The sequence below is a fragment of the Homarus americanus genome, unplaced genomic scaffold (genome assembly GCF_018991925.1).
Source record: "Homarus americanus isolate GMGI-L3 unplaced genomic scaffold, GMGI_Hamer_2.0 scaffold16712, whole genome shotgun sequence".
In the NCBI taxonomy this organism is placed as follows: domain Eukaryota; kingdom Metazoa; phylum Arthropoda; class Malacostraca; order Decapoda; family Nephropidae; genus Homarus; species Homarus americanus.
This window is the reverse complement of record NW_024757794.1, coordinates 374,555-399,826: the sequence shown is the minus strand read 5'-3', so window position 1 is coordinate 399,826 and position 25,272 is coordinate 374,555. Positions and strand designations below refer to the sequence as shown.

Sequence of the window (25,272 nt, the reverse complement as noted above, 5' to 3'; positions counted from 1 at the left end):
TTGTCTAATGGTAGACCCTGCTGCCATATGGCATCACAAAAATTGTGACCAGTCTCAGGTTGCTGATCTGACTTTCTGCCTCATTTACACACAATTGCAGGGTCTAAATTGTTTCTCTTACTATTGACAACACAACATACATATATTTTTTCTAATTTTTTTTCTTCATTTTTGTACAGTATTTCTTTATTATTAATAATATTAATTTATTTACAAATTTGTATTCTTAATTACATATTTTATTTACTAATTATTATTATTACATTTACAACCCCCAGGCCCTGATGTGGGTCAGTGACCTGTGCCCGGGTTTTGACCAAAAATTAGATTTAGTTGAAAATCTCCGTACAAGTCCTCCTTAGCATGCCGATTCCAAATCTATGGTCCACGATTTGATTGCGAGATAATTAGTGGTTGTAAGGACACTTGGAGTTTATTAAAAAAAAAATTCAATCCTAATTACTCTCAAACTTGGTTTCCGAGTTGCAATTTAGGTGTTTGTGTTATTCTGGAAGTACTTAATTGAACCCTGTGTGACCATCTGTGACCCCACATGGACTTGCCCAACCTTAATTACTTCCCTAGTTACCCACTGCCATACAGCAGCTAATCCATCAAACAGACTGCACTGTAAATTCACAAGTTAAAAATTTTATGTTGTTGACTTTATATACTTTTCACTTACATCTCCGTAGTTACTTTTAGGTGGTGAAATCGTAACAAATTGTGTTTAGATTATTCTTTTAATAAATATAGCTTTACTCACCATAAACTGACTGCAGGCCACATAAAATAGTATTTCTCAAATCACTCCACAGGCTGCGGGTTGCCCATGCTTGCCTCAAACCATGTAGAATTACAACATTAAAAGCAAGATTTGGACAGAGTTTGCAAGTGTCACAGTCCAGAGAACAACAATCTTAGCACAATAAGCTTGAAGACATCTATCAGTAGCTGTAGGCTAGCATAAACTAACTACAGTACTGTACTATGAAACTACCATAATTGTCACTCACAATATTTAAAGGAGAAGCAAATCATTATAGATCATGTGGGAGGTGTTTATTTAAACTTGACATGTGGCCACAGTACATATGCTCTAAATTTCAGGCAACCACTGAATGTTAGGAGTCAACAGAAATGTCTCCTTGAAGCCTCTCGTTGGAATGGATAGGCTTCATCACCACAGAAATGTACATGCAAAAAATTTTTCCTATTAATAATAAATACTTTTAAAACTCTCAATAGTCTCTAACTTAAAAAATACAATTGTCAATAATTATTAACTGTTAAAGATACTAAATATAATTGTTGAAGCTTTAATCTATGTCCACAGATGTTTCTCCTATTGTTAAGTAATAAAGAAGAGAAAAATAAAAGTATATTTCCATGGTATTAAAAGATAATAATAATAATAATAAAAAAGTGGAGGTGATAGGTAAGAATGCACAGTGGTTCTTCATTCTCAAACATAAGGTGTTAAACTCTCAAATTAAAACTTAGCTGCTACCTGTCTCCTCCCCTCCCAATGCCTCTATACACTGGAGTGCTGGCCATCATGCTAGACTTCCTTCACCATAAGGTTTTATAAATGAAATCAAGAATACCTCTCAATAATTGAAGACCCTAAGACTGACCTCTACAATGATGCAGTTTGATGACCAACAATTCAGTGCCTCAGGTAGAACCAAGACCATTTTCTAATCCAATGAGGTATAGCCTGTTCCAGTGGGGTGGGGGGGGGTTGCAGCTGCTCTAGCCATACCAATTGGAAATAACCTAAATTACTAATGAACAACCATTGAACACGGACCATTGGCCTTGGGAATAGCAATACCTCATTGAAAACAATTTTTTTTAAATATTTTAAGCCTTCCATTTGCTATTTGAAGGCACACAATGGACAAAGCTTCAGTTATTTCACCTTCAATCTCCATGTGGACTGGACAGGATGAGGCATTCCACCTGGCTAATCAGTTAAGTTTTAGGAATGGTTTGATATAGACAGGTGAATGCCCATGACCTTCAGTCCCATAACATCACATCGATTTTAGGTATGTTTACATGATACCATAATGTCTTCACCAGGAATATTATGTCTATAATCAGCCTTATTAATTTAATCTATATATACATATTTCTAATCACAATCCTCACAGAGTCAACTGTAACACTCTACTTGGGACACCAATCATAAATCATCATAAGAGGAACAGGCAAAACAATGCTACATCACATTCAGCATATAAGTCTTGATGGGATAAACTATATACAATGGGGAACAGTAGTTATTATACCTGCTTGTATTTGTTATTTTTTTTTACACCATAGCATTCAAAAGGAATTCTGTTAACAAAAATAAAAAGATAGCATGTGAGGCAGCATGTCTTGCCCCACACCTCCACAAAATTTCTTACAAATCCCACTTGGAGGACAAAGCTATTATTGAAAAAACAGGACGACAATCTGTGGAACAGCCGAGTGAATGACCTGAATGCCTCTACAACACACTCATCCATTCTCACGCTAACCACACACTACTCAACAATAAGCTTTATTTTGCTCTCACAGGGCACCACAAATTCTCCCCCATTTATACTCAAGAGTTAAACTTGCAGAAATCCTAGACAGACGCAAAATTTGGACACAATTATATCCCTGGGGATTAAGTCAACCTGGTAATTTTCACAACTGGCAAACTTATGGAATATTCTGGGAGGCTCTTTGTTATTATTAGTTACAACAAGCTTGCATGTAGCCTTGGTAAATCAAAGTCTACTGTTACTAGTGAACCAACCTTGAAAGTTTTTCATACTGGTCTTAAAACTTGGAGAATCTTGAGAATTTTGTGTTTACATGCTGTAACCTTGAAGGGAAGGCATGCCAGGACCGTAGTTAATGTTGTTAGCGTAACCAGCGTTGGAGTAGCCTGGTCCAATCATGCCCGGGCCAGCAGTGATCATAAGCTGAGGCTCACCTGCAAGGGACACACACACCTTTGGAGGTTTCTTTTGGCCACAGATATTTGTGTGATTGTACTAAAAAAATAATATGTCAAACTAAACCAAAGAATAATATAGATATTGTATATATTAAATACAACTTCCATGCCTTCTTATAGCGTAAAATTGACTGAGAATCACTGTGGTACACATTCACTGAATGTGCAGTACCAACAACACAACAAACTGAGTACAAAGAAGGAAAAGCTAAGGATGTTAAGGAAGAAAGTGGCAAGTTCCATTTAACACACAATTGCAGCAGCTGAAGGTTAAGTGTGGTTCAGGCAAAAAAATAAAAATAATGACCAAAGCAAAATGGGTGCAAGAGCTACTCACCAATCATATTCATCATAGGCTTGCTTTCATTAGTCTCATTCTCTTCAGACCTATGCTTCTCCATATCTTCAAGTTTGTTAACCTTTGTGACATACTCTCGCATAACATTTATCAAGTAAGGCATGGCAAAGTCCATGATGTTATGCCTCCATGCCAATTCTAATATTACATCGGGATGGAGAAGGTCGTAACAATGGAACAGGCAAGCGGCAAAGCAGTCAAAGTTGCCGTTTTCCAGGAACCACTGCAGGAGCTCCTCTGCGGTGTCCGAATTCTTGCTTTCGGCTGCATATTCCATGGCATCCTAAAACATTGACATAAGATTGAAATGTGGGTTACACAGTAATATGTACTTCTCAAAATAATTATGGAACTGGATATTAAATTAATTATAAACTACAAACCACAAAACAATAACTTGTTTACGATATAATTCCACACTTTACATCACATAGCTTGAGCAAACTTTTACCTTAAAGAGTTTATCCTTTTTGCAGAGCTCAACAGACTGTTTCCACCTATTGTTGCCTTTGTACAAGTAAGCAGCAATACGACGAAACTCAATCAGATCGTGTTTCTCCAGGGACTGAGCCAGAGATATGTTGTCAAAGTGGTCAAATGCATCAATGGAAGTCCTTAGGCCAGTGTAGTCTTCTTCTTCAATGAGTAAAGAGTTGAGGGCCTCATTGATAGCCTTGTTGTTGAGTGACTGTACTGATCTTAGGTAACCCTTGACCAGTTTCAAATGACTTGCCTGCAAGAAAAATATTAATAGCATACCATTACACTGGATGGAACATTTGACATACAATGTGACAATACAAAGAATTGTTAGGAATACGACATAAGCTACAGTGACTAACCACAGATATTCCTTTAGTTATAAACTAGTGTACAATGTTTAGTTGACATTCATCCACTATAACAAGATATCTCAGGCACACACTACAAACCTTACAGGCCAGCCAGGGGCAACTATTCACTATGCTCGCAGTATCATCACTATGAATTCCAATCTGTCTGTAGGTATAAACTATTCCCAAGTCAAGAACATGCATCCACCAAGATAAACTACTTAAGTATGTTTAAAAGTTTTTAAATGTCTATTACATGCATTTTCTTAACATACCTCATAAGCTTTATAAAAGGATAAAACCTAATGGGATTTGATCTTCCCCTCATTTACCCCAATAACAGCAAGTAGTCCGTGTACTTTACCATTTTTTATAATCCTTCAATAAAACTGACCGCAAGACCATAGGACCTCCAGTATATCCCAAACCCAATTTTCAGCATTTTTAATTTATTTATAAACAAAAAATCTGGATGGTCAACAGGGAAGATTCTAAATACCTTTGTGAAGAAGTTGACCGCTCTGGTGTGGTCCATCCTCGGTGACAAAACTAATAACAAGTCATTTAGAAGCATAGGTTTGTAGTCCAAGTAAAACTGGATGGCTTTATAATACAACTCAATGTTGGCAACCTGAAAAAGATCAGAAAACTCATAAATATACATATATTACAATGCTCTTCGGTGAACAGATTATTCAAAGAAATAATGTTTTAGTTACATTCTGGAAATAAAACTCAACCCATTTCTATCCTGTCAAGTTTATTGGGGTGTTATTGACATGTGCTAAGGAAAAACAAGCTTAATACTCACTTTTGTAATAACATCTTTGAAGTGAGACTCTCGCCAGGCTTCTGTGGGATGAGCCATCATGGTGAGAACTGCATTATCATATTCTTCATATTTGTCATATAAGAATACAAGCTCAGCCCATAGATGTGCTTGCTCTGCTGCACGCAAAACCTGGAGAGAATTTGAAGGTCTATGAATTAACAAATTCATAAAACACGAGTGTACCATCTATATAATTTGATTGAATTTATTTATTTATTTTTAAACCCAAGATGTTTACGTTTGGGTACTGCACGGTAATTCATATTTCACTGTTATTTGTGGGCGATGCAAATTTAAGAATTGTTTGAGCACCTTTAGACCTGATGCACTTAGTTCAAAGTTAAGAGTATGAACATTACTCATGATGTATATCTAATCAACATTTTCTTCACCCGAATCCCCTTACCTTTGGAATGTTAACCCTGGACCAGAAGAGCTCAAGGTGTTCTCGCATCTTCTCAGGCTTGTACTTTGAGTAAAGAATGGCAAGTTCTGTGAACATACCCATGTGTGCACGCTCAAGTCCCAGAGCTGCCTCCAGCAAGTTGATCAGCTCATCAAAATACCCACGGTCCTGGAATAACACAACAGTACATCTTTTAACACCTATTCTTTTCTCTTTTTTCACACCTAACCCAAACTGCTGGAGAAAATTACTTTGCTAAAATCACCAGGAAAATGTTTTTATTCAGCTTTTACTCTCATATAAGTTAAGGAAATATGAGGTGCAGAATACTTCTTAAACCAAGTTACTTTATTGGACAAACGTTTAAAAAATTAAGAACTACAACAACCTTCAGATAAATTCCAACGTCATATTACCTGGTAGTAGTTGATGAGATCCTCCAACTCATCAGCATGAACAACAATATGAAGGCCACAGTTCTGAGCCAAACGAAACTGTTCATTGTCCACACACGCAAAGCAAACTTCTTTCCACGTTCTTGTACTGTTCAGAAATTGCAGTGTCAGTACGGTACACATTTAGCATAATAACATATGGATTCAAATCATGCAAAGGTATTTACAGTACATTAAGAAATACTACAATTCCAGTTTTTCCCAACCCATTACCAGAGAACTACTACTTATCTTCATGAATAAATATCAACACTATCATTAATCCAGTAATGTAGAGTATGGGCTATTGAGCTAAGAGGTATGTCATTTCCTTAGGTACTGTGTGTATATGAAGCAATAATTTAAGTTTTCTCCTCTACATCAAGTACATAAATCCTACTCCCTCTCTCCATGTGCCGTAATGAATCTCTCGCTCACAAATAAGCCACATTTTAACACCATCTACAAAATAAAAGTCTAAACACAAAGGACTTTTGCTCATTAGGTCAGATGTATGCAAACAATCACACTTTGGTGACAATTTCTATAGTTTCCTCAACTCTTCATCAGCAACTAAAGATCCCACCCCCCATATGCACAAAAAATGGAATGCAGGAAACAAAAAATATCCACTGATGATACTGTACCACTTCCATTGATAAGCCAGTTCTTAAAGGTTATTGGGGGATATTACTCACCTGTTGGCTTTCCTGGCAGACTCCACAGCTCCCTGGAACTCCTTCAAGTGAACAAGAGTGATTGCTAGACGGGCAAAGTTACTAACGTTATTGTAGAGGAGTTTTGCCGCATCATACATACCATCGTCAAAGCACCGGTCACCAATCTGTAATGGAGATTACATGATAAAACATTGTGGGAAACATATACTTGGTTCATATACTGTAAAAGGGATTTGCATAATGACTAAACAGTAAATTATCTTAAAAAACAGAATGAGAGAGAGAGAGAGAAAATCCATTACTGTACCAGTGGAGTAAATGCCCTTTATTTGTTTATTGATGTGGTAAATTAATACGATATATACTGTATTTTAAGAACTTCAGTTTGGTTTAGCTTTTAAGTAATAATTCCAGGTCCCTTCCACTTGCAGAGAGCAACAAGAGCTAGATTATCTTTGTGTAAATGTCTTGAGCAATCCTTCCCCAAAATACAAACATGTACTTAATTTCATAACTTTACTACTGAACTCACCACAGTGGCAATTAGCCCTAATAAATTGTGAAGATAAAATAGATGGTTTAAAGGCAAAGGGGTGTGAGAATCCTCCCCCAGCAGGAGTGTGGGGGCAAACATGCCACCAGTTATTTTAGTGTGAGAAGACAGACATATTCATAGTGTCTTACCTTCTGAATATCAGCATGGTTGGGAGCAGCAATAAATTCCTCCAGATCTGCTAGTCTGTTGGTTTTGGAATAGGCATAACAGAGTTCACTCTCAACATACGATTCCCGAGCCTTTTTACGTGCCATAACCAAGTATCGTACCAAATCTTCCCAGTGACCTATGGAAGAAAAGCAAAAGTTTATGTATGTTAACATTAGGCCAATGAAACTTGATGTGCTTATATTATTGTTGACCGAGCGATTACTGTTAGGGCTGAACTTAGGACAAAAGGGACCCATGGCAAAGGTTTACTTTAGGGGCCCTTTTAGTACTTTTATACCTTTTTGTTACTACAGTACTACCCATATCATATACTTTCCTAAAATGTCTTTATATATTTGGCCATGATTATTGTGTTGTTATTATGAAAGATACTCGCCTGTCCTGTGAGCTGTGTCAACGACGTCAATGTAAGCAGTTGGGTCATCTGCCTTTATGAAGGAGTCGATTGCTTCCTTCACCAGGGACTGTTGAAGCTGTGCCTTAGCCAACTGACTCCAAACTGCACTCTCATTGCATCGTTCAGCAAACTCATAGGCTCGGTCAAGGTTGGCTATGTGCTCAATCAGAACCTGAGGTGAAGGGAAATAAATATTAATAAATCAGTTTGAATGAATATAAAAATAAAATTCACGTCTTATAGAGTTCAGAAATTAAAATATTACTAATACACCTACTGAAATGTTTACAAGATGTCTTAGTGGCCAGACAAAAAGTCCCTGGCTTTTCCAGGTGTAAATTAAAAAAATTCCAGGTACATTAATTCGGTATTTATTAAGACAGAATAACAAAACTAGAGGTTTTCAGTTTATGTATATGTTGGGCTCAGAAACCAAAAAGCGACCACAACGTGTTGTGGTGGTTGTCAAAATAACCAGAAAGTGAAATTTTGCATTTGGATTTTACCCTAACCTAACCCAATCCAAACTAACTTAACCTGTAGCAAAATCTCACTTTTGGTTATTTTCCTAACAACCACAATGTGTTGTGGTTTTTTTCGGTTTCTGAGCCCAACATATATACTACTGGGAAATGTAAAGATACAAATTATATTAATCAAGAATTTGAAAACCCCCTTTGCGACCTACCCCATGCCTAGTGATAAACATCAGCAAAGACCTTGACCTTCCCCCATAATTTTTTTCCTCGGATTTGTGTGATTCATGTGGGTCAACCTGGACATTCCAAAAAGCCGGAAATCCGACAAAAACAAAAACAAAAATTGCACCTCTGATCCACCTATATGACTCATGATTAATATGTGGAATAATCTACTTTAATAAAGTCACTTGATTATAATAACAATTCATCTCTGACAATAATTATTGCAGAATTAGCAGGTATAACCTGTAATATTTGGCTATTTGATCACTAACATGAAGTATGATAGGTATTGGAGTGAACTATTTACTGGAATTTGTTCCTAAAAGTTGAATTATTTACCTATTATACAGTACAGCATTAATTTATGGTAAGATTGCCGTCAAAATAACAACATTTTGAAGTTGAACAGAATTCACAAAAAATTCCCTGCCTTTTCCAGGTTTTCCAGACCAGTAGACACCATGGTTAAGTTTTCAAATTATTGACACGCATAAACCATGAGTGGTACAAAGTTTTAAAATGTGACACCTTTCTTGACATCCACAATAAATTTAACCTACAAAAAAAGAAAAAAAAAGTCCTATAAGTGGACAAATGCTTTATAAAATGCGACTTATAAACAGTTTTGGGCCCTAAATGGTACCTTACCTGTATGGCTGAGGTGTTCACGTCAAACTTCTTGAATATAGCAAAAGCTTCTTCATACAACTGGTTACCGATGGCAATGTTGGCAATGTCTGGAGCATCATAGTTGTCGAGGCGGGTGATGTAGTCCATGACGCGGGTGTGGTCTGCCTTTATGGCCGTTAGGATTAGTAGATTCTGAAGATTCCTGTGATAAGAAAATAATGTCAAGTCTGTATGTTTTGAAAAAGAGTGAAAGAAAACAGCAGTCAGTACTCCTTTCGTCTGCCTCCAAAATCAATGTATTTCTTCAACTATGCTTCCTGGCAGTTCTTTACCTCCATTCATTTCTTAATCCATCTGTTATGTATGTCATGTTTCTTGGAAAAAATAATCATAAAAAAATACAGTATCTGAGCTTAAATGAAGAAAGGATAAAACACAGCTGCCTTTCTTCCTGAACCGACAAGCAAAAACAAATGAGGTACTCTGGGTGAGAAGTAGATGTTTTGGTATTTTGTTGGACAAGAGGAAAGTCTGAAGATCATAAACACATCTCAAGCCTCCTCACTGCTCATCTTGTTCTTGCCCGGAGTACCTCAGACACTGTCAACTCACCTGTGGTCACTAAAAGCAGAATTGTCCAGAACAATTTTCTCCAAGAGTTCAATGAGTTCATTAGGTAAGTCAGCAGTCATGAAGGCTTTCACAGTAACTGATATATCCTCTGGGTCCTGAGTCTCTGATAATGCTGTTTGTACAACCTGAAATAAATCAAAACCTGGTAATTTTTGGGGGAAAACACACAAAACAACCTTTCATATTTGACTAAACCCAAGCACACTAAAAGAATACCAAAATTAGTGTATCCCTTTCATCAAGAGGCACAAATTTACCACTAGATTAACCCAAGTTACTAATGCTATGGAAACAATACACAACTCTATATACAAACATTTTGTAGTAGTAATTTTTTAATGTCATCCTTCCCACCTACTGTAAGCCCAATGTGAGATGGTAATACCTTGTAATGTGGAGAATTATTTTGTACACTTAACAGACAATACAAAGAGTGCAGCCTTTGATTAGTTTTCCATTAAACCATAATTTTAACTGTACAGGTGTATGTGTACGATTTATCTAAGGATGATGACCCTAGTCCCCTTATTTGATCATTGTCCCTGTTAAGTTTCAAGAAAATTCAACCTCATCCCCTCGAGATTTATCCTGTCACACAAAAGGAGGCCCATGGAAGATGCAGTGATATACAAAATTTCAAAATATTCTGAAAATGCATTAGGAGAGAGATAAAATATATTACAAAATGCTCAATTGTGATCATCACACCTGGTCAATTAGTTGTCTCCTGTATTGATTAGACTCCTGGAGGACTTCAGCCCAAAGTTCAGGGTCTCTTCGCCTCACAAGGTATCTTGCTTCGGACTTGAAGAGGGAGTTCTCGTTGCAAACATTGATCAATTCTCTGTCACACTGGCCGCGCTCATATGCAATACAAGCAAGGTGGGGGTCTCGCTTCTCACAATATTTCCCTGGAAGCAAAACAATATGTTAGGAAGATGGAGAAAATTAGACAAATACAGTGCAGAAACTTTACAATCTTTCCATCAACTCCTCTCTTATGAGGAGGATCAGGGGGTACATAAGCCTGAAGCATGTGGGAGAACAATGTCAGATAAGTGTAAAAAGTGATAGGCCAACATGCAGAAATACCTCCAAACACTTGTTCATGTCGTTATCCCCTCCATTTACGGGTTAAGAAAACACTTACCGACAACTTTACTGTCGTAGTTCTGGTTCTCACGCAAGAATCTCTCTGGGTTGTTGTTTGAATCTATGTAAATTTTAGCGATAGCGTCATGGGTGGCTGACTCCGAAACTCCCTCGTGGATACGGGACTCAAGCCACGTCAGCAGCAGCTTCAGGCGGTTCCTCTTCTCAACCTGAAACATACGATATTAGATGTATTTATATGGTCAAAAAGGTAGATAAAATAGTTTGATGTAAATAAATTTGAGGCTTAATGAAAAACAAAGGGAGAGGGGAGGACATGGGATGTTCTTGAAGTAGTTATATGGAGGTGCTCAGAAAATATACATGTTTCTGCAACATATGGAGGAGACCAGACTGTCATTTCAACATTAAATTCAGAATGAGACTAACATTAAATTTTGGTTCAGCTTTTACCAGCCACAACTGTCCCAAGAGTTATAAGAATAAACACAAGAGTCACTGGGTTTTATCTGGTGACCCAGTACAGTACTAGAGTGGGAGAGACCATGGCTGAGGGAAGGAGGACTGGGGGCAGGCTTAATGTTACCATGAACACAGAACTTACTTCTTCCACCAACTCATCCGTTGAGAATTGTCCACGAACAACCATGATCAGCTGCTTTATCACATCTTCTGCACAGTCTACATCAAGCAGACCTCCAACAACAACAGGTAGACGTGATGGATTCACCTTTGGTAAAAAAGTAAAAAAACTTTAGACAACAATTCAGAGCAAATCCTCAAGTTAATACCAATTCAGAGTATTTTTTTATTTTTCAATTATGTGGAAACACTAAAAATTCTCATTGAGAGCAAGAATTCCAGGTAAAATGGTTGGGAATATTCTCTTAAGCCATTCTGATCTTATTTTGATAGCATAAGGCCCACGAAAAATAACACCAACAAGTACAATATATAATGTATACTAATATGGACTCAAACTGCTTCTGACAAACAGGCTTTTACTTGGATGAAAGGGGGGGGGGGAGAAGAGAGTGGGTAAAGGCGAGGGAAGAAAGAAAAAAGAGAGAAGGGATCCGTACCTTCTGCACATATATCTCGATGTATTTTTGCAAGTTATTGCGGTAGAGGTAGAGCACCAGGTCATGGACAAAGTCAAATCGGTCACACACAATGATCAGAGGCAGCTGGTCAGTCAGTTTGGCCTCCTTCAGGAAGTTCTTCACACGCTCAGGGTTGTAACAGTTGGACTCCCGGCATATTCTCTCAACCTGTGGGAGGAATTGTCATTCGTTTAACACAAAACAGTCTGAAAACCAACAGACGACCTCAGGTATATCATCTAAGCCAGGGGATCCCAAGCATTTTTCAGTGCGACCCTATCTAATGCTGCCACCTATATGAGGATACTTAGAATAAACACGGATATATTTTTATACAAATTTAACTAAATGCAGACAAGGAACTGTATTACGTTATTGAGAAATCTAAAAGTAAACACTGGCAGAAGCAGCCTACAACTCTGACATGTTTATATCATCAGTGAATGTTTTATAACTGGGGGTATAATTTACATGGTTAAATAACATAACATAGCTCTGAGTTATAACTCATATTTTGTATATACCATGTGTGCATCACCATTCAAAACTTGTGTATTATTATTTAATACATTTTATATTAACTACTTCCATAATAACACCTATACAGTAATTGGCAAGTAATTAGCATTGAAAAAAATTTCATTAAGAATTTGCAAGTGTCATTACAACCACTATTTACCCTGCAATCGAACCGTGAACCATGTATTCAGAATCGACATGCTCAGGAGTACCAACACGTACTGAAATTTTGATAAAAATCCCAGAGATGATATTTTGGGAAGAATAACAGCCAAAACGTTGAGCCTAATGCCTTAAGAATATGTTGACCAAAATATAGCTTGTTTGCTTACACACAATTATCAGTTTTCTTTGATAGCCATTTCAATTTGTTGATGTTTGAACAAGATGTTTAACAGGATGGTACGATAACATTTTAATGTTTGGCCACTCACCTTTTGTCTATGAAAACTAATATAGTACAGTATACTGTTACAGTTTGTGACAACTATACTCACACTGGTTGTTTACATGACTTACCTCCTTAATCTGTCCAGTTTTACATGCTGCCTGGATGTACTTGAAGTGAACTTCAGGTTCTTGTGAAAAGTTGACAATAGACCCCAGGAAATAGAAGAGACCCTCAAAAGACTTGAAAGACTCGAAGAGATCAATCAGTGCATTTGTTGTCAGCTGCTCGTGGTACTTGGTAGCAATCTGTAATGGCAAGGAAGATACATTGTGAGTTGCCCACAAGCATATACAGTACAAGATGTCAGCGCACACAATACTGTAGTCTCATATTGCACACCATAATGTAGTGTCTCACATCACACACCATACTGTCCAGTGTCTCAGATCACACCATACTGTCCAGTGTCTCAGATCACAAACCATACTGTACAAGTACAGTGTCTCAGACTACACACCATACTGTACAGTGTCTCAGATCACACACCATACTGTACTGTGTCTCAGATCACACACCATACTGTAGAGGGCATCTCATAAGTTACCTACCAATCTTTTATATAGTAGTGTGTGTCAGATTTCACACCATACTGTACTAGGCCTCTCATAGGCGATGCACCATATTATACTGGGTGTCTCATACGTCACCTACCACCTTGTACCGTGTCTCGTAAGTTGCACACCATAGGGATATAACTTTCTTTTTTCAAGTTGATCATAAAACAATAAACGAGAGTCAGTTTAGGATTTGTGTAGGGAAAGCCAGATGCTACACCCCCATCAGTTGCAACAAAATTATAACCAACAACTAAGCACATATGAGCATTGTTGTTTAAATTTCTTTTGAATATGTGACAGCTAATGTCCTGTACATAAATATTAAATTGGCTATTTTCTCTACTGTTAATCACTGCCATCTTTGTTGATGTGTTATGATCCACTTGCTTGAATATAAAAAACATTTATTTTACCATGGTGCTCAACCTACAAGACACACAATACAATACACGTTTGACTCAAGTTTCATAATGATCTCTACAAAAATTCTCTCAAAAAATTAGAAACAACCAAGAAGATAAGTTTCAGCACTTGCCTGAACCACAATTTGGAGATTTTGGCGGAGATTAGCCGTAAGCATCGCCTTCAAGCACTCTAAAGAATCCTCGACAGATAAGGAGCCAAAGTAATTCACCAGCCACTCTGGGTTGAGTAACTGTGTGTGAACTACGGCCCTCTTGATGTCGTACATGTCTGTGTAGTGTTCCAAGGCACGCTGCAGTAGACCCGCCTTCTCGCACAGCTGGGCAATGTGTGCTCGGTCATAGTGGGTGAACATCTGGTTACCGAGAATGGCGTCTGCTACCTGTGGAGCAGACATGAGGTTCATCTCCAGCAGGCGGGTCTGCAGTGGTCCTTCGGTGGGGCGATTGTTCTTCAGGGCATCCAACAAGAAGGCAGTACACTGCTGAATCAAGTTGGACTCTAAGAAAATGTCCACGATTTGGTTGACGTCGGCCATTGGCTCGTCGTCCTGCACCAACATTTGAGCGAATGCAAGACCTTGATCCGGATTAACACGCATCACATTTCTTAACAAGAACACATAGTCAGGGGTGTAACCAACTTTCTTAGCATAAAGCACAATCTTCTGGAACTGACCAGTTTCAGCAAAGCACTGAATCACCTTGTTTGGTACATTTGCCCTCAGGTACACAGAAAGGGCCAGAGTAGGGTCTGCCTGTTTCACAAGATCACCGAGCTCCTCCGAACACTCCAACTTATCTTCCTTTAGCCACTTTTCAAGCAAATTCTTACGACCTTGCGCCAACACGGGTCTGCACAGTTCTAGGGATTCAAACTTATTTAGGTGAGACTGATCTAGAAGAATGCCAAAGTACTGCAGTAGTGGTGATGTCTGCCCGGGCTGAGCAGGCACTTGTTGGAATCTCTGGATAGTCTGAGGAGTGCGTAGAACACCTTTAGGGGCATTGGCAGCTACTTTGGCTGCTTCGCTATACTGCCCATTCTGTGGAGTGAGAGAGAGAGAGATGAACAGTCGGAAATAACAATACTGTGTGAACTTTATTCCCAAATGTCTCTAAGTGGTGCTTCATGGTTGTAAGAGAGGAACAAGTTAACTGGAATACTGAAGGGTCTTATTGTGGAGAGGGAACACAAAGTGGACAAGTTTATAAGGCAGTCAAAAACAATGACTGACAATTTGACAGTGAATTGAGTGTATGATGGAAAGTATGATGTTCTTGATCTTAACTATCCTTCACTGTAGCGAGAAAGATCTACAAAAAATCACAAGCACTAACCTGGAAAAGTGTGTTGAATTTGCGTACAAACAGATCTTCTGCTCCAGCAAGGTTGTTCCTGGTCGCAATCCTCAGTGCCAGGTCAGGGTTTTGCAACACATTATTGATGTAGGGAATGATGTTCTCCTCATCAACACTTACGCTCAGTACCTTCAAAAGAATGCACAATAAATTCATTACAATTGTTAACTCAACATCTGGTAAAGACTGGCATAATACAATCATGCTGCCTACAAAACGAACTACTTGTACCATCCCAGGAAAAGTATCTAATTTGTGACATACTCCCTCACATAAAGTACTGTACATGTGAAATTACAAAGCATTAGTTTACCATTCATTCTTCACTGTTGAACAATTTTATAATTTCACTGAAAGTAAACGGCATCTTGCACCCAATTCTGTGCTCAAATAGTCATCGTCTCATTTACACAATATTACCCAACCTACTGAGATAAATACTATACAGTACTAAGTTTCTGCATGCTTCATTCTCCCCCAAATTTCCTCAAGTGAATACAAAATAACCTAAATTCACATCAGTCATCAAAACCCTTCAAGAGAACAAACTGTCAACTATTTCAGCAAGAAATGCTTTTTTCTTTAATGAAAGGAATGCAGGATATACCGGTAATTTACTCCACATCAGATAATAGATTGTTACTTATCAGTGTTTTTATAGATATCTGATTCAGTAAAATTGCCAATGGGATAAACTTGCTTCCAATCACACTTTTGGACAATTGGTGCGCCACGAGGGAAGTCAAACTGCAACGAAGGTCTGAAAATGGCAAAAGTTTGGCCTAGTGTACCAGCTTCCTTGCCCAGCAGCTGAGGATTCCCCATTCTCACCTCCATATACATAACAATGGAAGACGAGGAACATGAAACTTCCACCAATGATGGTTGCATCCCAACTGCTAACTTACACTAATGACTACTGTTAAGAGACCTTCAGCTATAAATTCAATCTTAAGATAGCTAAATGATCTTAATTAACAAAATAGTGAATGCCCAGACACCTTACCTGTCCCTTACGGTTAACCCCAATAATGCCACTGGAGGGTTCATGGGGAGCTGTGACAAAAATGGTGTCTCCACTGATACGGTTCATGAAGATGCAAGTTCCACTCTCGATGTCATAAAGGTGGACATATCCATACTTTGTGATCAGGTAGATGACATCATGCTTCGAACTAACCTGCAAATTAAGGTAAATTTAACCTATTATAAATTTTCTTGCCACCTTGGTGCCTAATATAATTTTCACAACAACATCTTGCATAAAAATGATATACAGCACTCCTGTTTAAATACAGTATTATATTTTAACTGTGTTTGATGTTTAAGTTTTGTAAAGAAGAAATTATATGTATTGGTTATCATCTTAAACCATTGCACATACTATATATTCACTGTCAGAGCAAAAACCTACAATGAGATGTCTCGGGATTAGATAAAATATTAACATCAAGCACTGACCTGCATAGCCACGGGGAAATCATTCTGTGCCTCTGGTGGGAAAAACACGTCTACATTCTTTTTAGTAAAAGGCTGGTTACCAGCTGCTGGCTGTCCAACTTCAATGATATGCAGCTTTCCTCCTTGAGCATTGCGCACAGCAAAACAGAACAATGTGGAATGTTCTGCGTTACCTTCCATCTGTTGAATAAAAATACAAATGACTTTTCAGATTAAAAAAGAAGTGCATTAGAATTATTTAAGAGTAGCTACAGGAGACAGACAAATCAACATTCTTTAATAGATGGAAATGAAAAGGTGTGATTTTCAATAACAGAGAATTCTTCATTTTCTTGTAACATAAAATAGACCGTTCTGCCAAAAAAACTTATTTACAATTTGCCTGCCATCCATTTAAAAATGAGAATGGGTTGTGTATGATACATTTCTCAATACCAACTTAAGAAGTGTGTGTGCACATGCAAAGGCCATATGTCTCACCTTGAAAGTTGTAAAGCCAGCAGCGTGGCCCTCAATGGGTTGGCTGGCTTTCCTGTCTATACTGTACAGCTGCATGAAGCCCACCACACGATTCTGCTGTGCCGAGATACCAATAAGCAACAGCCAATTCTGCTTTGAATCTGTGCGGTAGTTTATAATTTGACAACCGTTCAAGCTGCTATGGCGATCAAACATCTTCAGTGGCTGAGCATCTCCTGAATAATGAAAACAGAAAAAATTATTAAAATCCACAAAAATACCATGAAAACACTAATTTAGTTTGTAGAGGTTAACTGCAATAGTACTCTAACATAATATTGGTGGCATTAATGGCTTTTCATGTCACTTATTAGACAGGGAAGAGGGGAGGCTAAGTAAGGGAGCGAGATAATGGCGAGTGGCATAGAAGTGTGGGGCGTGAGTAACTGGGTTCTAAACTCCCAGAGAAATCAGGTTATTATGTCCCACACCATGATGGGGAAATTCTGGGATTACATGCCTTATCATCACATGACCCAAATACCGATTATCACACACACTTCTAAAATCTTGTTGGTTCACATCACAAATAGTTCCACAAAAACACTTTCTTGATGAACTGTTTATAAGATACCTGGAAGAAAGGACAGATAGTACAGTATTATTCAACCTTGACAATACATTCTGTCTACCGTGAAATTTCAAAGTAGTTGTGAAGTCTTCTCTCTACAGCTTGTGTTGGCCATCCTGCCCCATTGCATGGAAAATGACCATAAAACAGGGATGACATGAAGATGATACCTGAAAAATGTCAACACCCAGAATAACTTACCGTCCATACTCCAGTGGTAAACTGCAGTTTCTGTCACTAATGCCAGCTTGTTGGTGGAGATCCACTTCCAGAATTGTATTTCCGTGTCCATTGTGTGTGCTGCAAGATAAGCCACAATGTACACCGTTAATTGTTTTTGTTTTTTAATTAAACCTTAACCTTGATACGTGCTCAATGGACTTAAATATGTACAGTACTAGTTATCATAGTGTAATAAAAATCTAAACTATTTTGTCTTGGCAATATGACTGGATGATTGTAAATAGGTGTTTCAGTGAATGTTGAGGCAGAAGAGGCTAAGGATCATAGGTCCACGGTTTAACTACTATAAATCAATAAACCCACACGTCAAACTACAGCACCAGTGATATGCCGTTAGCCATAAATGTTTATCTATTTCATGCTATAATCAACCATCAACACATACTTTACACCACAATTAACTCTGGTCAATGTATCAACACTTACTATACTCACCTTTGATTTTAGTTTTCATTTCAATGTTGAAAATCTGTAGTGTCTTCTGAGCTGAAAAAAAAATAAATTGTATTAAACTGTGAACAAGTCCTAAGTAAATACCTAATACAGTAGTAATAATGTAATACTTTTAACCTGTCCTACACACATACTTTTACACAACCTTTCCCATGAGCAGCAGCCTATCCTCATTCACAATTGCATTATCAGATGTACTCTTAATATGGCATTCCGTCCATACCAATGTCCAAGATGTCAATCTGGTTTACTCATGTCAACACACATCACTCCAGCAACACTGGACATACATGTATGAGTAAATATCAAATAAACAAAGGTAGTGACTGGAGATTACAAGTGACTCCGCACATAAACCATTAATACTCATTTCTGAAAGAGTTCAAAAGGGCTCGTTTAAACAAATTACTCAATGACGTCAGTTTTTCTGTGTAGTAATATTAGTTAAATCTAATCAAGCTAGGTTAAGATACTACATAAACAAAAATGTATCACAGACAGGAGAGGAGAGAAAAAGGATCAACTGACAGAAATAGAGCCCCCTTGTTATATTCCTCCACTCCCCTACAGGTGGGGAATTAATATTATGCCCCGCTTGTCCACATAAATTAACAAAGATTATCACATTAAACGCATCAACTCGACACACTGTAAGAAACATCATATAAATGCCATACTAACTAGTTTTATTTTCCCCCATGAAGTCTTTTCCCATGACTCAGGATGGCCAAGACCATGAACAACAAAACTCCTTCATACATTAACATTCACTCATTCTTCGCTGATTAAATACACATTTACATATGGTGTTCTTCATCCACCAAAAGACCTAAGATGCTCTATTTCATACACCCTCTGTCACTTCAACTATCACATCAGCTCTAGAACAACAACACTCTCACCTATTTACCTTTAAGAGCAATTACTTTCGACGCTGGATTCATGATGGCCGAGTCTCCAGAGATGGGGCGTCGGATAGGGTTGGTTGGGTCGCCCATGTCAATGATCACTACCTGTGCGGTCTCCCCCACCTTTTCACGGACACAGATGAACTTGTCCGATTCCATGGTGAGGGTGTTGAACCCAATGTTGGATGCCTGAATCCCAACATTGGTGAGCTGAAACACAACAATTTCAATATAAGATTCTACATATTACAAAGTATAAGATATTTACTGCTGCATTCCTTCAATAAACTTTTACATTCACATTTAAAAATGCATAGAGAATTGTGATAGCTTGCCAACAATAAATGAACTAGTTTAACATTTGCTTTATATAAAGTACTGTATCTATTTTACCACAGAAACACCTTGAAACTTCTCTTTCCCACACACTCTCCATAACCTGATTCGTGAGACATTACCAGTCCCAATTACTTTCACAATTTATAATAAAACAATTTCCTGGAAATCATCTTTTCTTAATATGAACTAAATCCATTGAAATGTTAAGAAAATACCTCTGGTATATGCATCCTCAAAAAAATTATCTTCACTATTTTGTGAGTCAACACACATTAAGCAAATGGACTGGCTTAGCCTTGGTATATTATATTATTAGATGGTTGGTGGTGAGTTCCATACACACTACAGGGCAATGATGTCCCAGCTATGTGCAGTGGGTTCAGAGTCCATGGTGCTATCCAACAAGCCGTACAGTATACCACTTTTCCTTCTTCTGTTAAACCAATTACAGGTCACCCTGTATATTTAAGCCTCTCTCTGTCCATGTAATCCAGTTGCCTCTGAAGATGTCTTGAATAAAGACGAAAGCTAAGGTACTCCGTTGTTTCCATTTTCCCGTGTGATTTTATCAAGATTTATCTTATCCATGTTTTCATTGTGGATTTACATGAAATGATGCATGCTCTTAGTTTCTGATTAGTTAAAACAATATAGTACTAACCTACTCTAACCTAACCCCCTCAAGGAAACAATTGGATGCTTAATCACCATGTGAAATATTCTGGGTGGCATATCTTCACATGATCACAATAAATAAATCATTAAGTCAATAAATAAAAAAATGAAGTAAAGTCACAACCCGGTAGTTTATTCACTATAAAGTGCTTCATTTATTTGATCAATAAAGCCTAATATTCTTAGACTGTATAAAGTCATTGATCTTCACTTGCAAACGATTTTGAGAAGTAAACCAGTTTTATATCTCCACAGAAGCACAGAGTTCCTATCTACAATGTTTCTCGGGGAAGGCACATGTTTAGCCATTGATAACACCAAACACGAATCACTAAAACTTTATTTTACTAGCTATGTTAGCGTCAGTATTAGGTTAGATAAATTATTCAAGGTCTCGGTAAATTCAAGGTAATTTTTTTCTGCAGTTCCAACACCGGATACACCCATGACCAATAGCCAATGCTCTATATACAAAACTCCACTAGCTGTTATTGTTCAATTTTATCCTCACAGTACAGTATACAGGATACCCACACTAAGCTCTCTAGACATACCCACACTAAGCTCTCTAGACATAACTATATTAAGAGACATACAATACAGGTATAGGCAGTATACAGTATTCCTTAAGTATAAAACTTTCCATGTTCTACCTGTACGGCACAGTAGTGGTGGTAACAATTATATTAAAAACGATTTTAGTAAACCATCTTTAGTTTTAACATATCCCAATTTGGAAGTGACCATTATGACAGATCAATGTGTAAATTTAAAAAAAATAAACACATTAGATGCACACCTGTTCTATGTTAGGTTGTCAATACTGTACACTATCAAGATCACAGCATTGCCGTCTTCAGCTTGCTCAATGCACTTAAGAAAATATGACACCACCAGCAGGGTTCTCTATACTTTGCACACAGTAAAATTAACCAACAGCAAAGTCATAAATAGTATTCTACTCCTCCATTCATGAGCAAAACTTTGTACTATACTGTACATAACTCGGATCAAAAAGGATTAAACATGTCTCGACCAATAGTCCCTAAACTGCTTCATCACCACTACTACCACACCACACAGCCAGGCCAAGTTTTCACAATACACCACCAACCAGCTCATTACAGTCTAGTACTGACAAGTGTTATGAAACCAGCTGTTGACGTGGCCACACAGACACCGAGATAGTAGCTAATATACGTAGTAACATTTTCTTGTGTACTACTTCACCTTCATCACTACAGTACTCTAAATAATAAATATTATCCAGTCTCCTACGTAATCTTGGCTCTTGCTGTACTCTCGGATCACGTGAAGATTCCCTTAGGTTCCCCAGTACATTTCCCTGACAATTAAAGTTGTGAGAGAAAACAACCTCGACCAGAATGACCTCCCGAACCACAACAGCTTTACCACTCTAACCTAACCACTAGTTAATATTGGGTTGTTCTGATGATGGTTATTTGGGCCTTAATGTGGGGCCATTTTCTCCTGTTACCTCATTAAACACCATAAAGCTAACCTAACATTACCCCAACAGAATCTAGCCCAATTAGGGTGTCTATCATTAGGTGAAAAACGCTGTGGTGTCTAAGCTTCACATGCTTCAAACTTTCCCCATCCCAAGAAGCAACGTGCGAGGTGAAGGGGTGTATGCAAATCAGTCGACCTTTCTGTACATAATACCGATTAGACACGACCTCCACCATTCACCCGCCTTCTTAATAGGATCTAAAATTACTAAGCAATGCATTTACGGTCTACTGATTATTATCATTACTGTATACTCCTATTTTTGGCTCCACAACCCCCATTGTCTTCTCTAAGGGGACCAGGACAATAACACGAGGGGATAACTCAACTGCTGGGTGGTATATTACTGTATACTAAGCACCTACCCAGTATATAATGAGATATATATACTGTATTGTTTATTACCATTCACCTTCCCAGCATGTCCTGATTACATAAGGATTAGACACCCCAGCTTATTTCACCTTTAAGATCTACCACCGTAATGCTAACCTAACCTAATTCTTCTAAGTACTGTAACATTTCAGGGATATAAAAGTATTTAATGACCTTTCTGAATATTATTGAAACCATTTATCAACACTTGTTCCAAAATTATATAGACCAAAATTTCTTGCTCTCATTCTCAGTTCTAAGGTTGCGGTCACACGAGCGCTTTTATGAGCAATTTCTTACCTGAAAGTTATTTCCAGCAATTTTTCTGGATGACTGTGATCATCAATTTCTTGCCGATTTCGAGCAAGATTCCCGGGTCAAAACATGACTAATACTATATATTTAATAACACGAGGCTTAGTTATAAAATATTTACATATATAACATAGGTTAATAACATTATGTATAAAATGCACCAACAGTTTTGTTACGACACATTGACTTTATAATTTGGGTGCTGTTTTGACGTATATGTTTATATAACACAAGCGCGCGCAGCTGTTCACATACGTACAGCCTGTGATAGTCAAACCAGTCTACAACACACACATTCAGTCCTCCACCTCACCAGCCACATACAAGTCCACAATAATTTTTTTTCTTGGATCTCTCTCTTTTCTTTTTAATAATAACAAGACTACCACAGTTGACTGATGTTATGTTGTCTCCCATTTATTCACACAGCAGCACTTTTTTCTTTTTTGCTGTAGAAACTGAATCAAGAACTACCTGTGACCACATTTGGAAGAGAATGATTGTACTTTCTTGCTGCAAATTAATTGTTTATATACCGAAGTGTTCCTGTGACCTTGGTTTAAATACACTATTGGATCACTTGAAGGTTAGCCCCTCTCCCCCCAACTTATTTCACCTTAAGATTAACCACCCTAACACTAACCCCCTTCAGGCAATATTGTAGTGTTTAATCATCTGGTGTGATAAGTTATCTTTAGGTAATCCACTGCATTTTATATTTCAACCAAAAAAAAAAAACATTGAGGAGCATTATCCCACTTGTATTTAGTACCCTATACTGTATTACTTATTCAGCTTCGCCATTACAGTCCTCAACACTAATCAATATTAATCTAGGTACAGTACAGTGGCATAGTCCAGTTGGTATATCTGGACTTAAACTGTACTGTACCCATCAAGATTCATCATTATTCACCAAACTGATGAACCAATTCTAACCATTACTACCTAATTTGTATAACAGTAGTCACCCCAGCTTATTTCACCTGATGCTTAAACACCCTAATGCTCCTAATTCTCAACCTTAGCCACAAAACTTATTATTTATCACCAATTAATGATTATTCAGCATTTTTTTGTTTTAGATATTTTCATACTTGATTTTCTATACACACAGTGATACATCCATTGGTAAACACTATGAATAACCTAATTATACTGTTAAGACTCATTATTTTCACTCACAGCTCTCCTTCACTAAAAAACTGTTTCCTAATTTCAGACAAAAACAGCCAAATGTGTGAAGGCTTTAACACACTAGCCAGATAATGAGCTTTTCTGTATATAAATCATATCAAATAAGGCTAAACAGGACTATTATTACTCTTTAGGTTTCATCATCATCACTACTTATAAAGATCAAAATATTTCTCCTTTTATTGCTAACTTAGTCTCAACCCTTAAGTACACGAGACGCCACAGAGTGAGTAACAACGTTTGAGATGTTAACTATGGCTGGTATATAGTTAACCTTCCTGCTGGGGGGGGGGAGAAAATTGTACTTTCACTTAAGACATCACGTGAGCTGCGTCGCCACAACTAAACCATCCTCGTGCCTTTACAGAACCTTATAACGTGTTCATGCGGTAACAACACCTTCAGAATGACCTAGAGTTGTAGGGAGGAGCTTAGCGAGGTGGTGTAGGTTGTGACCGTGGATGATGAGCGGGGTATTTCATCATCCCTATAGTCATGTTTTGGTCTATTATCTATCATTTTATCAACATCAACGAGCTAGTTATGACCAATAGCCATCTGCCTTGGTCCAGGGAGGAGGGTAGTTAAAGCGGAAATAGCATTTAGTGTGTTGAGGCAGCCAGGGAGTCCTCGGTCTCACTTCATTCACAAGACAGACACACACACACGTTCATCAGACACCTGTAAATACCCCCACTGAGCATTATTACCCCCAGTCCTGACTCACCTTCCATATATGAACTAATTAAGCCGCCGGGGGAGGGGGGAATATCCCAGCCGGTATTTAGTGAGTGGTGACTGACAGACACTTACATACACACCCGAGAGCGATATAAACCATCCCTCACCTGTAAATAATAACAATATTAGCCCCAATCATCATTCTCTCTGCACACAGGGTTGAGAGGGCAGCGGTGGGGTAGTAGTCCAGCCGGTAGGTGGTGAAGGGGGAGGGATTGGCCCTGACACTCACGGACGTACACACAGACTGACGGACGGACCTGGACCATCACCCACCTGTAAGTGCTCCTGGAAGCGTATGGGCAACATCTGCGTCATGTTGGAGGGAGGTGGTGAGAGGAGGCGAGAAATCCGTTAAGTAAAGGGGCTATATTGAGCTTTCGCGACCCATCCAGAGCGTAACACTGCGGTACCGACACTATCCAATATGTCCGCCTCGCTGACAAGTGCACCAGCCAGTCCGCCCTCTGTGTATCAATCCGCGGCCACCTGGCCACTGTTACTTAAATCACCACGACCAACAACCTGACCTATTTTTATTTTATTTTAGCTTAATCATATTATTTAGCCCAGTCTAACCTATTCTGATGTGTCTAAGCAATTCCACAGTAATTCTTTGTTAGGTTATGCTCCACGAGGTGGACAATATTGGGAGATATACTGATAACAGGATAGTTAATCTATCCATTGTTTTAAGTAAATGACTCGGACAAACCCATCTTATCTTGACCTACTCTGACGACTTCAGAGTAATTATGGTGAGGTTTTAGATTAGCACTT

At 38.1% G+C, this 25,272-nt stretch overlaps 1 protein-coding gene across 2 annotated transcripts; it reads right to left on the bottom strand.

The window, feature by feature from the left end:
• Nucleotides 1-1,047: 1,047 nt before the first annotated feature.
• Nucleotides 1,048-24,955, bottom strand: LOC121857636 (clathrin heavy chain 1-like). 2 transcript variants are annotated; one of them, XM_042353695.1, is made up of 26 exons: nt 24,769-24,955; nt 19,320-19,527; nt 18,383-18,442; nt 17,915-18,013; nt 17,104-17,318; nt 16,624-16,803; nt 16,169-16,342; nt 15,142-15,291; nt 13,914-14,846; nt 12,890-13,066; nt 11,831-12,019; nt 11,353-11,478; nt 10,786-10,957; nt 10,344-10,546; nt 9,615-9,760; nt 9,021-9,204; nt 7,648-7,840; nt 7,229-7,386; nt 6,563-6,708; nt 5,847-5,973; nt 5,431-5,598; nt 5,004-5,153; nt 4,692-4,823; nt 3,811-4,092; nt 3,339-3,642; nt 1,048-2,977 (listed from the first exon to the last, which is right to left on the bottom strand). In XM_042353695.1, exons 1-26 carry the CDS (start codon nt 24,808-24,810, stop codon nt 2,853-2,855), a joined length of 5,043 nt encoding a protein of 1,680 aa, XP_042209629.1. In that variant the 5' UTR covers nt 24,811-24,955; the 3' UTR covers nt 1,048-2,852. The 2 variants fall into 2 exon arrangements, with proteins under 2 accessions (XP_042209629.1, XP_042209630.1); XM_042353696.1 differs by having other exon boundaries at nt 18,392-18,442.
• Between the last annotated feature and the right edge of the window lie 317 nt (nt 24,956-25,272).